The sequence below is a fragment of the Halichoeres trimaculatus genome, unplaced genomic scaffold, assembly GCF_033239565.1.
Source record: "Halichoeres trimaculatus isolate MK-OKI-2021-1 unplaced genomic scaffold, fHalTri1.1 fHalTri1_scaffold_18, whole genome shotgun sequence".
Classification (NCBI taxonomy): Eukaryota; Metazoa; Chordata; class Actinopteri; order Labriformes; family Labridae; genus Halichoeres; species Halichoeres trimaculatus.
The window spans coordinates 9,906,595-9,922,242 of record NW_027437196.1 but is presented as its reverse complement, the minus strand read 5'-3'; the positions used below and the strand labels follow the sequence as shown (position 1 = coordinate 9,922,242).

General features: G+C 43.2%; 1 protein-coding gene across 1 annotated transcript; it reads left to right on the top strand.

Moving 5' to 3' along the window:
• The first annotated feature begins 390 nt into the window (after positions 1-390).
• Positions 391-15,178, top strand: emilin2b (elastin microfibril interfacer 2b). Its single transcript, XM_074693768.1, has 9 exons — positions 391-527; positions 701-826; positions 3,439-3,620; positions 3,745-5,481; positions 13,684-13,893; positions 13,972-14,019; positions 14,099-14,149; positions 14,302-14,418; positions 14,492-15,178. Exons 1-9 carry the CDS (start codon positions 391-393, stop codon positions 14,821-14,823), a joined length of 2,940 nt encoding a protein of 979 aa, XP_074549869.1. The 3' UTR covers positions 14,824-15,178.
• The last annotated feature ends 470 nt before the right edge of the window (positions 15,179-15,648 follow it).

The window sequence follows — 15,648 nt, the reverse complement described above, 5'->3', positions numbered from 1 at the left end:
AAAAAAAAATAAACAGAACTTAAAGAAACTGTGGGAAATGAGGCTTCTGGTCAGACAGAAACGTGCACATTTCACGCACCAAATAATTATTGTGCCTTCTCAAAACAAAGACAATCATTATCTCGTTTTATGCCTCCGGAAATTTTGCAAGCCTGACATTGTGTTTTTGGATTCCGATGCCAGGGATTTCGTGTGTGTGATGTGGGAAACGCAGAGGAAAACACCCCTTTAGTGTGGGAGGGGGGGTCCCGAAACGGTCTGGACGCTGGGGGGAGCAAGTCTAGAGCTGCGCAGCATCTAAAAGGAACAACCCGCACTGTCTTCAGCGATAGATCACAGAGCTCCACAACCTGACTGATACAGGAGGATATTAACAGTTGATATTTCACCATGAAGCTCTCACTCCACGGATTGCAACTCATTCACTTCTTTGTAACTTTTCCTCTCATCAGTGGATCACCTTTTCAATACTATAACATGTTCAAAGGCGAGGCGTACACAGGCTCCGACACGCGACAGAGAAACAAGTGAGTAAACGATGTTTCAGTAGCTTGAATTCAGCGTAATTTTAATAAATTTACACGTGAATTGGTCGTTGTGGTGTTATTTACTGTGCGTAAAATTCGGCTTCTTTTCAGTGCGTAAAAGTACGCACCGGAGCTTCCTTCGCCTGGACTAAATAACCACTGATTTTCTGCAGGAACTGGTGCGCCTACGTTGTGCACAAGAATGTAACCTGCGCCGTCGTGGGGGGCACAGAGAGTTTCGTGCAGCCGGAGGCTCTACCGTGTCCACCGGAGCTGCCAAACTGTGCGCCAGAAGTCATGTAAGTTACCCTCAGCCCAGGACGCTGGAGAGATAAAGTTTCTGTATTCTGTTGATACGTTTTAAAAACATAAAAATTTAATTGTCATGCTCTCAACAATATTAAGAAATATTGGAATTGTTGGCATGTGGCTTGATGAATCAGGAGTCTAGGGCACACCAGGGGTGTGTCAAGACTTTTCTGACAGGGTGGCTCAGCTCTAACACTGAGTCATGTAAGGGTTTTATAACATACTGTGAACTCACAGACTCTTTAATATATTTTATTTAGAGACAATTTCTGTCTCTATTTGACTTATTGATGTGATATGTCTTGTTTTTATATTTTCTTTACTCTAAATATTTATGACTTGATGACTTGTGTGTCATTCATGCTTAAATCTTTAAAGACTTCAAAAGTAGTTGCAGTTTAAAAATACAGATAAATTTAATGACAAAGAATTGGGATCAATATGTGGCTAGTGAATTCTTTATGGATTGACTGTGTGCAGAATTTGGTTTGAAATATTTGATGGACTGATTCTTCTCCTCCATGTCTGTTGAATCTAAAGCTGCAATAAGTAATTTTCTACACTATATGAAAGAGAACTATGACACATTGAAATTACAGAGAAAACTAGTAACAGCCTGCTGCAACCAACCAGCAACCTCTAGTGCTTAAATATGTCACACTCTGAGAAGCACTGTCAACTGCAGTTCTTTAAGTGTTCACTTGAGGCTTGCTTCAAAATGCCATGAAAACCCCATTTAATTTCTTGGAATTATATCAAATTCCAAATGTTTAAATGTAGTGCAAGACAAAGGCTTGAAGTTTGATGGATTTTTTCTATATCATGATTTTGTATGTCAAGTGAATTTCTTAGGGGCCATTTACACAATAACGTTTTTAGGGTGAAACGCAAAAGTTTTGTTGCATTTCAGCCTTGCATTTACACAGAACTGCATTTTAGCCAACCTAAAACGCAAACTTTTGAAAACAGCCTCAGGAGTGGGATTTTTCTGAAACGCTGCCGACACTGTTGCCGTGTTAACAGTGAGCCAGCGTTTTCAGTGGAAACACTGACGTCACACTCCGCCTCGTGCGAGCGCATACAACAGGACAGCAGTACAGTTGTTACGATCGTCATGAATTACCGTGCCGTGCTTGTGCAGCTGAATCTGCTGACTGTCTTCATACAAAATGTGCATCTGTTGCTCCACTTTTGCACTTAGTATTCACCAATACACCAGATGATCAGCTCAGCTCTACTCCGGTGGAGATCTCCCCGAAGCTGCTTCTAGACAAGACAGTTATAGCACCACCTGCAGGCCTGGCATACTTACTACAGTGTTTTCAGCCCCTTGGCATTTCCGTGTAAACGCAGATTGATTTCACTGCGTTTTCGCTGTGTTTTAGCGTTTTCAGACGAAACGTCGTGTAAATGCGGCCTTAGTATTACTCTCTTATTTACAAGATGTTAAGTTTCAACTTTTTGCGTCCTTTGACACAAATGGGGCATGGCTGACTTGACTATCCCACCTCCCTCACACATTCTGGAGCAATTAGAAGTCAGTTGAATTTAGCATTTGTATTGTGACCAACATCGCCCAGCTATGTAATGCTGCTTTCAAAGCAAACAAGTGACTTGGAGAACATCCATCCTTTGTTTATGGTGCATTACTCTTACCTTGGGAATCAGATATTCCGTAATACCCATCAGATACGTCACAGTGAACGGCCATGGAGTATCAATGCTAGTCAGAGACTCAAAGGAACTTCTGTAACCGGTTTTGCCTAAAACTGTCACAAAGTGTGTTGTCATAGCATGAAATTGGCTAACAACAGTAACAATAACAGTCCAAGTTGTTTTAGCTCACAGCTAGGGCACTGTCAACTAGGATTTATCTGGTGTCAATCTTAGCTCTGACATCTGACATCCGCAGTAAATGGAACACACTAACCGTCAATACAGTCCATCAGTTGATTTGAGCATAAGGTTAGATTTTGGGTGGCCAATCAGATTTGGGGTTGTGGCACCACAGGCCAACCTTTTGGACATGCCCCTGCTAGAGTTAAACGGTAAAGAAGGAGCCTTTTGAAATTGATTCCCTCCTACTGTGCCTTAACTTGCCTTGTCTTTGATGTTTCTCCATATTCATGACCTTTCATAAAAACAAGATTTATTCTCAGAAGAGTCTGAAGGACAGAAATTAAAGGCTTTCATATTCAGGCATCTGTGTTGAATCATCACGGATGATAAACACAGACTGACTATGCTCCGGCTTTGTTTTGCTTCAGTGTTTATTGAGCAACAAACACAAGAAGGATGGAGTTAATCATTGGGTGGCAGGGCTGTGGGGGCCAGTAGTGTCCTCATGAGGGGAAGCAGAGGGTGGAAAATCTTATGCTGTGAACTGCAAACTGCACAATTAATTAATTGCAAATAAAGCTGGTGTTCATGGAGTCATAGGAGGCAAATAATTTATCGCCCTGTGGCTGCGAGTTTACAGGAAGAGTTGTGCAAAGTTCATTTTGATTATCCAATGTTAGTTATTATTTTACTAATCTGTCATAAAGCATAAAAATTTACTACATTTGCAGTTTTTATGCCTTCATGTGTTGAATGCTTCCAGATATCGTACACACTTCAGACCCATGTATAAGATCGCTTACAAGACCGTCACAGAGCTGGAGTGGAGGTGCTGCCCAGGTTACCAGGGGCAAGACTGCAGAGAGGTGAAAGACATGAGACTACTCCAAGCAGACCGTATCCCCCATGCTACATCTGGCTTTGGACATACTCTAGTCCCACAAGGTAAAACAGGCTAAACCACAGAGAACATGAAAATATGAGATATGAGTCATATCTGCTGGAAGAATGTCAGAAATAAGCATTTAAATTCATGTTTCCCAACCCTTGCTTTTATTTCTCCCTATAGCTCCGTCACAGAGAACAGACAGCCAGAGGAACCATCCTTGGGGAGGGGAGAGGCAGTTTGGAGGTCAGACAGGTCACAGGCCACATGGGGCTCATGGAGGATCACAGAATGCACAACACCTGGACCAGGAGGTTCAACGACTGTCCCAGATGGTCCTCGACATGCAAGCAAGAATGACAGACATGTCGTCCAACCTGAGACTGGATTTCCAAGAGGATGCCAGTAAAATGTTTGTGACACTAATGAACAACTACAAACAGCCGGCCAGTGCCAGGGGACAAGAGGCCCAAACCGCACAAGTCCAGGACTTCTCATTTGAGCGCGATCCAGCAGCGATCGATGAAGTCATGAACAAGATCAGCCAGGTGTCACATGATCTGGAGTCCAAGAGAAACACCCTGGAGGACCTCTTGGGCCGTGTCAGCCGCCATGATGGACAAATTCATCTCTTAATGGAAGCTGCTCAGAACCACCTGCCAACACAGGCTCCTTCACAGACCAGTAATCCAGATCTGAGAGCCTATGTGGACGAGAAGATCAGTGCCCTGAGAGAGGAGTTAATGGAGGGCATGGAAATCAAGATGGCAGACTTAAAGTCTTCATGTGATTACAAAATCCTGTCAGTTCAGGAGCAGTGCGAGGGACAAGAAACCAACTACCTCAGCCTGGCTGAGCTCATGGACTCAAAGGAAACTGACCTCCGCAAAGAGATCCAGGAACTCAAGACCAAGCTTGGTGACCCAGTTAACCGTGAATCTGGCTCTGCTCATGTAAACAACCTTGAAGTCCATCTGAACTCATCTGAGAGGACGGCAGTTGCTCGATGCCTTTTGATGGAGGAGAAGCTAAAGAAAGAACAGGTTGAGGCTTTCAAAGAGATGAAGGGAACTATGGAGAACAAGCTAGCCTCCATGGAAGACAGACTCACCACGCTGTTGGGAGATACAAGCATTGACTCATCAACTGATCCACAAGGAGACATCAACTCTCTAAGGGGTTCAGTTCGTACTCTTGAGTCCCGCTTTGATATCTTGGACCAGCTCTGCTCTAAGGAGTGCAAGGCTAATTCAACGGTTGTAAAAAACCTGCAGCAAGATTTCAAGAGCTGCAGAACAGCCGTGGATTCTTTGGAGACGAGACTAAAATCCCAGTTGAATGGTCTTGGAGAAATGGAGGGACAGCTCCTAAACTGCAGCTCCAACTTTGAGAACATGCACGGTGAGTTGAACGGTCTGAAAGGACACATGGGGAGGCTGGAGAACTCACTATCAGATGTGGTCCACCAGCAGTCCCAGACCGTCCAAAGCCTCAACTCCACCTGGGGTCAAGTCAAATCAGGGGCAGAGAAAGAGGTCAAGGACCTTATGGAGCTCCACAAGACTCAGAACCATGATCTGAGAAACCGTCTGGACGAGTTGGCAAGTGAGGTGAAAACTGGGGCTGATAACTGCCAGGGACAGACGGAAGACATCGGCAAGGAGATCGCCCACATGGACAGCCGGATTGTCAGCGTGGAGAGTTTGTGTGGCAAGCTGGATCCCATTTCTGGAAGCCTTCAGAGGATCAAAGAGGGTCTGAATCAACACGTCACTGGGCTGTGGAATTGTGTGAACCAGCTGAACGCTACAGTGCGAGGTCATGCACGAGACATTGGAGGGCTAACAGTCACTACCCAGAACCTCCAGAACCACATCTACAACCTCCAGCAGCTTATAAACGGAAACCCTGGAATGACAGGTAAGATTAGTTTCCTGAGATACTTTTTAAACACTCCATCGTTCTTCTGAAAGAGTTATGAGGTTACTCATCCTTCTGTGGCTTCCATGGGGGAAAACTGAAGCCAGTGTGGTAGATTTCACAGTTCCTTGAGTATCCACTTGAGGCAGTCAACCCCATAGTTACATCCGCCTTGGAGGTTATGTTTTTGAGAGAGTTAGTTTGTCTGTTTGTCTGTGAACAACATAACTCAAAAACTAACAAACAAATCTTGATGAAATTTTCAGGAAATGTTCAAAATGGGATAAGGAAGACGGGGTTGAATTTTGGAGGTGATCTGGATCACCGTCTGGATCCAGTTTTTTTTAAGGATTCTTTATCATTGTGAGATAGGGCTGTTTTCACCATATGTGTATATAACTCCACGATAAATGGTCAGATTGCTTTGCAAAACAATACAAGACAAGGTCATGACAGATGTAAAAGTATGATCCAGATCCTGGCAATATTCTGGATACCAAGATCCAGAATGTGAAATATGTTCCGGGTCATCATGATTTTCAACACTGTCAGGAAACAAATTATCGTACAAACCTGCAACTAACACCAAATTGTAGCAGACAGTCTGCTGAAAGGGAGTATAACATTAAAGTAGGACTAAAGTGTTGCGTGACAATCACAATATGCTTGGTGGAGGTCTACGCTCTCTGAGTGCTTTTCTAGTTTAGTTTTGGTCAATTCATTCATTCATTCATTTTCCAAACCACTTATCCAGTTCAGGGTCGCAGATGGCTGGATCTTATCCCAGCTGTCATTGGGCGAGAGGCGGGGTACACCCTGGGCTGGTCGCCAGTCAATCACAGGGCTGACACATAAACAGACAAGCCTTCATGCACACACTCACACCTACGGACAATTTAGAGTGACCAATTAACCTGATTAGCAGGTTTTTGGATTGTGGGAGAAAGCCGGAGTACCCGGAGAACCCACAAATCCACGGGGATAACATGCAAAGCCCACACAGAAAGGCCGACCGGCCATGCTGGGAATCGAAACACTTCTATTTATACTTTTACTTGAGTAATGAATGTGAATACTTTTGACACCTTTGCCTGCAGTATGTGAAATGCCGAAGCCTAAGGTTGGAAGAGCACACCTTTAATCTCATTCATGTTCATACTTGAAAAGCCAAGGCAGGGAGAGCAACAGCAAAGACAGTAACAGGAGACACTGCTAAAATCCGACACAGGAGGAGCTGAGGTGGAGGTAGCTTGGAAAGAAGAAGCAGCAAAATTGGTTTGGTGGGGGAAACCAGGAGGAGACTTTTACAATGCGCAAAAAAAAGCTTGTAAACTTGATAAATCTAGTTTAATATGCCCCACCTGTCAAGTGCCATTTGTTCTTCTGTGCGTAAACAGAGTCACTATTTTCAGTTTGGAGTGTAAAAAGGTCTTAAAGAGTCTAAAATTCTGGTCTGTGGTGAACACATTCAAGTGCACTTTGTTCACTTGTGGTCAAAGTGAAACCTAGTCAGCAGAAGTTTCACAATTTCACTTTACGCCAACCACTCAAGGTTTGTATCAAGCTGAACCAGAAAAATTCAAAAGCAGGAGCTTGAGTTCAGTTGAATAGCTGTAATATTTCCAAGCATTTTTAGGTCATAGCTTGGACCGGAGTCCATGTGTGTATCACACCCTGGCTGTGTTATTGGAGCGTTTTCATTATTGGAGCATGTTTCAGAGTGTAAGTGAGAGGAAGTTGGATTTTCATTTAACCATGTTCTCAGTTAAAGGAGGCAGGGCTGATTGGAGACACATGCTGGAGCTAATAGAGGCCACTTGTGTTGAGCAATGCCTTGGCTTTAAGAAATATTGCTCACTTGGCTTTTTTTCTGAGGCATCCAAGTGTGTGTTTATGTGTTTGTCTTAAAGCTAAAGAAGCCCAAAGCATGCATGTATGCATCATGTCTCCTGTGATGATGAGTTAAATTCAGCTGTTTTCCTGAGATCTGGACAAAACAAAGATGGAAATAAGTTGAGTTGACAAATGATAGTGTTTCGCTTGTTGTGCTGTCTTTTAGATTGCCAGATAATCATCGTAATATTGTTGGGAAAAGAAAATTAATCCGTCATAATGAGATGATGACACCACCTTGAAAAGAACTGAAGAAAACGAGCAGAAATGACTCGTATAGCTGCTTCTCCACTTGATGCTTCTGTATCAAAACAAAACGTGAGAACATGAAGGCGATCATGCTGGATTTTCTTGGATGTGGACTTCAGCATATGTTGCATACTTCTTGCATGATTCCTCTCTATAATGATGCCTATGAGACCCTGCTGGACTTCTCTGGCTCTCACAGCAGTAAACGTGACCTCGGATCACACCCAGTGCGTTTACAAGCCAAGGGTCTTCCTGCGGGACCAGTTAGCTCTCAATCACCACTTTATGGAGCAGGTGATGCAGCACATGATCACCCCGAGGGAGGCGAGGTGAAATAAAACAGTCATGTTCTAGTTCTAGTCCAAGTCCAAAACCAGAGGATTTACATTGAGACATGTTTCTGCTTCTGTCATCCCTGCAGAACCAAACATGTCATCTTTTTGTTGTCATTACTGGATCTATGATGACTGTGACATGTTGCCACTCCACCCTATGGTAGCTGTCATAAAGTTGCATGTAATTAATCATTCCGTCAGCGGAAAGTTTTGAAAGTGCAAGCCCATTGTGCTCCAAGTTCCACTCATGCTCCTGGTGTCTCTACCAGGGGCTATCTCGCAGCTTGTGAACCACTTTCCCAGCTGCCTCATCCCATTGTTTCCCTCCTTGCTTATCTGCAGAGACTGGAAAATGCAACTTGGAGGATCCCACATGGCTTATCTATGATCCACACACAGAGATCACTCTTGGGCGTCTTGATTACCAAGCCAAGCTCGTCAGTGTGTTTGGATTAGGTGCTACCGAATCGGCATCACCCATTTTCCTCACACCCTCTTCAGGATGTTATTTTCTTTCTCCATCTGCAGTACTTTTTAAATTCCACAGCTGAGTGAACACTAAAAGCTGCAGCAGCAACAGCGTCCCAGGGGCCATATGTCAACGCGTTTACCATGATGTCATAGTGGTGTAAACCTTGGACGAGGGGTCAGGAAGTGGAGGGAGACAGAGAGACGAGATGTCACACTGATCATGACTTTCACACTTTAGTTTGTTTTGATTTGTTGAAACAGCATGAAAGAAATACAAAAGGCAATGACCCGTAGCTTTACCGCCCATGCCTGCGTTCATCGGTCAAGCTCGTCTGAGGTGACCTGTGTTACAGCTGCAGCTGCTGGGAAGAAAGGAAGAATAGAATGGAATAGAAAATACTGTATTTATCCCTGAGGGGAAATTCAGGAGGAGTCACAGCAGCAATCAAGAAAACAAAAGTAAGACAGTGTATAGAGTATTGTGTATTGTCTCTGTCTCCTGTATCCTGTATGCTCATGGCAGGTGAAGTTCTTCCAGTGTAGCATTCATATCCAGTGTTAGCTCCGTTAGCCATGTCTGGGAATAGCATGAAGCTACTCTACCTTCTGGTATTCGCTCTCTTGCTGGGTTAGCACAGCTAGCTCGTCCATCTTACTGGAGATAGATCTAATGTCCCCAATAACAATGGGTGGAAAGACGAAAGAAGGTTGGTGTCGTCACTTCTTAGTATGTCATCCTCACCTCCTCTTTCTCACCTTGTGGGTAATCATCAGGCCTTGCACCAGTTAGCATTGACATGCTACTGACAGCTAACAGCTGATTTCACATGTAAACAATGCAGCCATGGCTACATGTAGGATCTCCAGACAAACACAGGAGCATAAATAGTATAACTATCACTGATAACTAAAACAAGTTTGGTGTCCATGAACAACAAATGAATCATACAAAAATAATGACACACTCCTAATACAAAGATGACGAAAAAGAGATTTTAAAAAAAGATCACAAGGAAGAGAGAGCTACCATAACAAGAAGCTATTACGGGGCAGAGCCTATTTTAAAAAATAAAATAAATTATTGAAGCACTTTTAAAGTCACGACTAACACCAAAGTCTTCCTATCACTCCGTCCTTCCTTCCAACAGACCTCCTTAGGGGTGGCCAATCAGAGGGAAGGGGGTTTGGAAAGTGAGGAGCCTTAAAGAGACATAGCTAAAATAAGGTGATTCAGACAAAAATGAGGGTTTTCCAAAACACCAGTGTGAGAAAAATTGGATTTTTTTTTTTTTTGTGTAATTATGTTAAACTGCTACGGGGGCACCAGAGGGACAGTATAAAGTTTTAAAAAAGCACAACACCCCCTCTTTAATGCTGTTCTGGTGCTCAGCAAACCATGGAATGGGGGAGTTTTTTTAACGCTGTATTTATGAATCATTTCTAAATCAATTAAATCATCTACTTTAATCACCCTTTGCAGATTCGAATAACTAAAACCTCATGGTTACTAGAACTAGACAGCAAAGGACTGTCAACTTCACCTTTCAGACACGTCACCGTACATATTTTTACTGTTACCATTAATAAGGATAAATCCACCAGGAGGGGAATAAAGGCACGTGGCGTAACGCACCACAAAGTGCATGTTCCTCGAGTGTCCAAGTTAAACTAAGCTCTCACTGCTGTAAAAGCAGCCTTTCGCATACTTGTAGAGTTCTATTATTGGGATGTTTTGAGATAGGTTGGCATGCTTTCCCACTTCTGATAAGACTTCTTTTGGGTCGGTGACCTACGCAGATAAGGTCACTCTTTCTTAAGGTGACATACTCAAGTCGGTGGTCAAACATGATAACCCCCTGCACCAAAAACAAGACCAGACCTGACGGAGAGCCCTCAGGGAAAATGAAAACCTGTACGGTATCTCCACAGACTCTGTTCATGCCTCGTTATCCTGACGGAGTGGCTGTTACATTTTCTGACATATGAAATTCACCATCTCATCCCACTTTTGACTTGAGCGTAGATTTATTGCTTCCTGAATCACAGTCTTAAGAGCAGAGTTTGTTTTTGCTGTAAGTGACTCATAAAGTCGTCACTCACTGAATTGCTGTGCAGTAATTATTATGCGGTGTATAATGTGGGAAATCATCATTCATCTGCCACACAGGGCTGTTGATCCAGATTCATCCACATTCCAGTCAGTTACTACTATTGTCCTCTTTTGTCCTCAATGTACCAGGTCTAAAATCAGGTTTGAAGGTCCTCTTTAAAAGCAGATCTCTCCACCAAATACCTCCATTTATATGAGGAGTAAGAAGACTAACAAACGCAGAGCAGTTAAACCTGAGCACATGTGCAGACTTTTACCCCCTGTGCTGTTTACGGTCACACACCGGTTCCTCTACACATGGTGGGCTTAACAAGCAGACTACGCTCCCATTTATACCAAATTACCTTTTTCCTCAGGGTGAGGGGACAAGCTGTCTGGTGATTGAGCATGTGGCCGTGCTTTGGTATGCTGACGGTATGCCTTTAATGTCCCCCTTTTCCCCTTGAAAAGCGGGGTTGTTGTCTCGTTGTGGAAACAGTGACAATGTGCCCTGCAGCAAGGCGGGGTGATATGTTGATAAACACCAGGGTCTGTCTCAGGAATTCAGAGTTACACGATCACTGTATGAAGCTTGACGGGGCAGCGGTCTGTCATTTTCTCAGTTTATTGCCACAGTAACGGGCTCAGTAATCACTCTGTGTTTGGCTGTTGATGAGAGTGAATGGAAACACACCCTCCAACATCAACACAATAACGTGTGTCTTTAAAAGTAATAAACTGGAACTAGGTCAGAGAATTTAATTGCATTTTATTTTTACAATGTTTTTCAATTATTTGTTGGTCAAAAAGAGCAAAAGGAAAACAAAAGTGTCAGAACATGGCGTTCAGCTGAGGGGAGAAGCTGCTGTGATGCCCATAACTTAGGTTTATGAGTTGGAGAGCATCATAAACACTTAAGATCAAAACATTTCTGTTAAGTTTTACTAATGATATCGTGGTGAAAACTGATAATGCATAGATAATCTACAGAAAAGGACATCAATGTACTCGTCACGTCATAACTAAGTGAAGCTTTTTTGCAATTTTTTAGAGTTTCATCATTTAAAGAGGAGGGTATTGGGGTTTCAAAGGCTTTATAGTGTCCCTCTGGTGCCCCCGTAGGAGCTTTCCATGTTTCACAGCTTGAAAAAATCCATAGGAAACCCTTATTTCAGCCTCTGTCTGAGGGACCGTTTACACAGCAATATTAGGATGAAACGCAAAACTATTGTTGAGTTTTGGCGTTTCGTTTACACAGTAACGGCGTTTCAGCCAACCTAGGACAGAATCTTTTGAAATCAGAAATTTTCTGAAACGCCACAGCCACCAATGCTGTATAAACTGCAAGCCGGAGTTTTCAGTGGAAACGCTAACGTCACACTCCACTTTGCGCATAGAACAGTACAACACTACTGTTGCAATGATCATCATGGACTACCATGTTGTGCTTGTGCTGCCGAATCTGCTGAATCTACTGACTGTCTTTCATAAAAATGTGCATTTGTTGCTCTACTTGTGCAATTAGCATTCACCAATATGTCAGGCAATTGGCCCAACTCTACTTAGGTGGGGATCTCCCAAAAGCCGCTACTGGACAAGACAGATGTGGCGCCATCTTTAGGCCTGGCATCCTCACTACAGCGTTTCCATGTAAACTCATTTTTTTTTTGTCACTGTGTTTTCTTTTTGCATGTTGGGGTGAAATGTTGTGTAAACGGGGCCTGAGGCACTTTGTTTCAGCTGCTGTCTCTCCACAAACCCCCTTCACTCTGATTGGTAAGGCTTCAGGGGGCCTGTCAAGGGCAGACCTTGGTGTTTGAGGTCCATCCTTCCAATGTGAGATGTCAACCTGTTGGCAGTTGAGAGTGACACAGGAGTGGATTTTCACTCCTGTCCTATCGCTCTCCCACGTAAAAATATCCCGTTCCGTCCCAAACCCGGGCTACAGTAAAAATAAAATCCTGTCCTTTCCCACTCCTGGTGAAACGAGTCCCACTCCTGTACCCATTCCCCCGCCCCCCATTCTTCTAATTTTTAGGCAATACATTGAATTTTATTTGATTTCCTCCCCATTCTTTTTTAGATTACTGTTGGCTTCTGGGAAGTGTAGTTCTTTTCACTTGGGTTTGAGTGTAGGCTTATTGGAAATAAACTACAAAATGGCAGCGCATGCCACATATTATATTTTGTCTTCCTGATTGGTTCCCACTTTTGTTAACTTTTTATCCTGTACGGCCCCAATCCCATGATTAATAGTAAAGTTGACTCCCTTTCTGTGGGAATCCCACAAAATTTTAGCCTCTTGTTGGCAGTCTTTTTACCTAATATCCATATATGAAGAATGAATATACAGAATACCCCTTCTTTAAATCGTGTTTTTAATGTTACAGATGTTTCTGGAATCTCAATGGATTAGCTCAAACAAATAAAGACAATTGTGGTCTGTATGATTGTCAAATTGCTGGTCATGCAATGGGATTTTTTTCTTATTTTTTTACAATGATTTTGAGCATTTTATGTTATATTGGAGCTGATAAAATGCCATTTATCATACAGGAATCAAGAAATTATTCCAAAGGATGAAAAAGAGAAGACACCGAAGGAGTTTAAAAGTATGGCCGACATGAAAATGTAAATAGGGGAAACTCGTCCCCTCTGTGTGATAAACAGCTGACCAATCAGAGAGCTTGTGGTCCAGGTTGTTCAGATGCTCAGTTACAGAAGGAGGCAAGTCCGTCACTGAAACTTTTCCAGTGGACTTTTTAACTTGCCGTAGGACAAAAAATAAAAATAAAGAAGAGATTTGAGGTCACCTGTGATGGCACTGATGATAAGTTTGGACGTGTGAAAGTCATTCCACTGAGTCAGCATGGATGAGATTTATGACTCTGCAGTCACAGTATGTGATGCTGTAAAGTTGAGATAACTACAGTCAGCTCAGTTTTTATTTCATGCCATGAGCAGGCAGCTTGAGACTCCTTCTGCTCTTTTTTTTTAGGTTTGTAACAGTCTTTATGAGAGATCCATCTGACAGAGTTACAGGGTGAAGTTTGTAACCAGCTGGTTTGTTAACACGTCTGACCTCCAAACATCTGGCCCCACATCTGTCTCTGTCAGACCTACAGCCTCAACCCCATCGCTCACCACATTATCTGTCTTTTTCAGGTGTTCGCGCTGCCGTCGACAACTCGGGACCCCCCCAGAGTTCAGGTCACAGCCCCACAGAGCCGGTCGGGCCCCTGGATGCCTCCCCTCTGCAGCCCACTGTGATGGAGACCGGGGAGGCGGGACCTCCCGGCATGATGACCTCGTCTAAGCTGCCCAAGGGGACAGACGGTAGCATGATGCCTGTTCAGGGTTTTGCTGGAGCTCCAGGTGAGACATACAAAGATGCTTGAATGCACTTTTTTTCTGCAAGTTCTCCTGCTTCAGTTGTTTCATCTTTTCTCACAGCTACACCATCGAAATCCAGTTATTTAGCTAATACTCTCTCCAACACGGGTAACTATGAATCTCTTTGTTTCTTTTCATTGCAACTGAGCCTTTTAAACGTGGATCTAAGTTTATTTTAAATCAACAGATGCGACAATCACCCACAAACTATCAACCCTGAAACCTGCAACAGCTTCAGGTAAGAGTTTCTTTTACAGGGCACGGTTAGCCAACGAAACGACTGTCACTCCCAAATCCAAAAATCAAAAATGCCCCCAGAACAACTTTGATAACAGTTTCTTTCTCTACAGTTCTTGACTGAGTTTAACATGTTTCTCTGCTTGTACTCAGGTGAGACCATGTCCTTCTCAGCTGGTCTGACCCTTCTGCCATTCCCCGGGGAAATCGGAATCATCCGATTCAACAAGGTGCTCGTCAACGATGGAGGACACTATGATGCTCAGACAGGTAACAGTCGCTGGAGACGTGCTTGGTTAAATTTGATTGATTGTTAGTAATACGCCCATCCCTGCTCCTTCAGGCATCTTCACAGCTCCTACGAACGGTCGCTACCTGATAACCGCCGTGCTCACACCCCAGAGAGGCGAGAGGGTGGAGGCTGTCCTATCTGTGTCCAACCGCAGCATCCAGAAGTTGGACTCCTCAGGCTTCCTGTCAGGAGAAACAGCACCGCCGCCTCATGACCGCTGTAACTGCAGCAGCTCCTCGTCTCTGAGCCTGGTTCTGTCGCTGAAGAGAGGAGACCGAGTGGGACTCGTCATGACCGCCGGGAAACTCGCCATCTCTGCCTCGCCTGAGATCCTGTCAAGTTTCAGCGCCGTGCTTCTTTACCCAAGTCCAGCAAAACGGTAGCCCCGCCCCTTTCAGAGACAGCTGATGCCTCACATCAGCCATAAGTGGAGTGATGATATACACGTGTTTTAACAGCATCAGAGGAAAGACAGGATACACTAACCAATGAGAAAAGGGAAAAACAAAAACATGAAATCAACCATATCAAAAAGAGAATTTTTCTAAGTACTAATATATAGTGTGTTTACATTACGGTTATTTTTTGTAAAGTTTACAAGGTTTTTCTTTACATGTAGCGTCCTCTGCACAAATCTGAATTTCAGCCTTAGTTTTAAAACAACTCAGTGCCTCTTTATCCACACCAACAGACGGTTGCTGATGACTTCTTTCCGCATTGTTTGATTTTCTCAGAGAACATCCCTCACGTCATACAGTTTACACACGAACGAAGTGACTCTTCTTTGTTGGTGCAAAAATAGTCAGAAATGTAAAAAAAAAAAAAAAAAAGCCTTTGATGTTTAAAATATATTTTTATTAAAGTGTCATCCAATTTTTGACTTGTGATTCAGGCTCATGAAGTTCATTTCCAGCAATTAAACAAAGCACAAGTATGATGCAGACAGGGTAAACAGTTTATTAGTCTTTATCTCCTTTAAAAATAGACTTCACATTGTTCATGCTTTGGAATTTTGCGTCTCCCTGACAGAGGATTAGGGTCACACTAAGAAAGAAAAAGTGAGATTTTAAAGTCGTTATAATATGAGCCAAACTATGAAATGTCAGGAAAAAAGTTGTGAATAACCCAAAAATCCAGGAAGAATAAATTCCCTATTCCAATTTAAACTTTCTTCTTTCAGTGACTTGATTCTCAAATTTTGCTTTGTA

Bases quoted from the DNA above. Each gene is read 5' to 3' on its own strand.
- emilin2b (XM_074693768.1), top strand. From the start codon at position 391: ATGAAGCTCTCACTCCACGGATTGCAACTCATTCACTTCTTTGTAACT. The intron at 5,482-13,683 runs GTAAGATTAGTT...TGTCTTTTTCAG, and splicing joins CGGAAACCCTGGAATGACAG to GTGTTCGCGCTGCCGTCGAC. The intron at 14,020-14,098 runs GTAACTATGAAT...TTAAATCAACAG, and splicing joins TAATACTCTCTCCAACACGG to ATGCGACAATCACCCACAAA.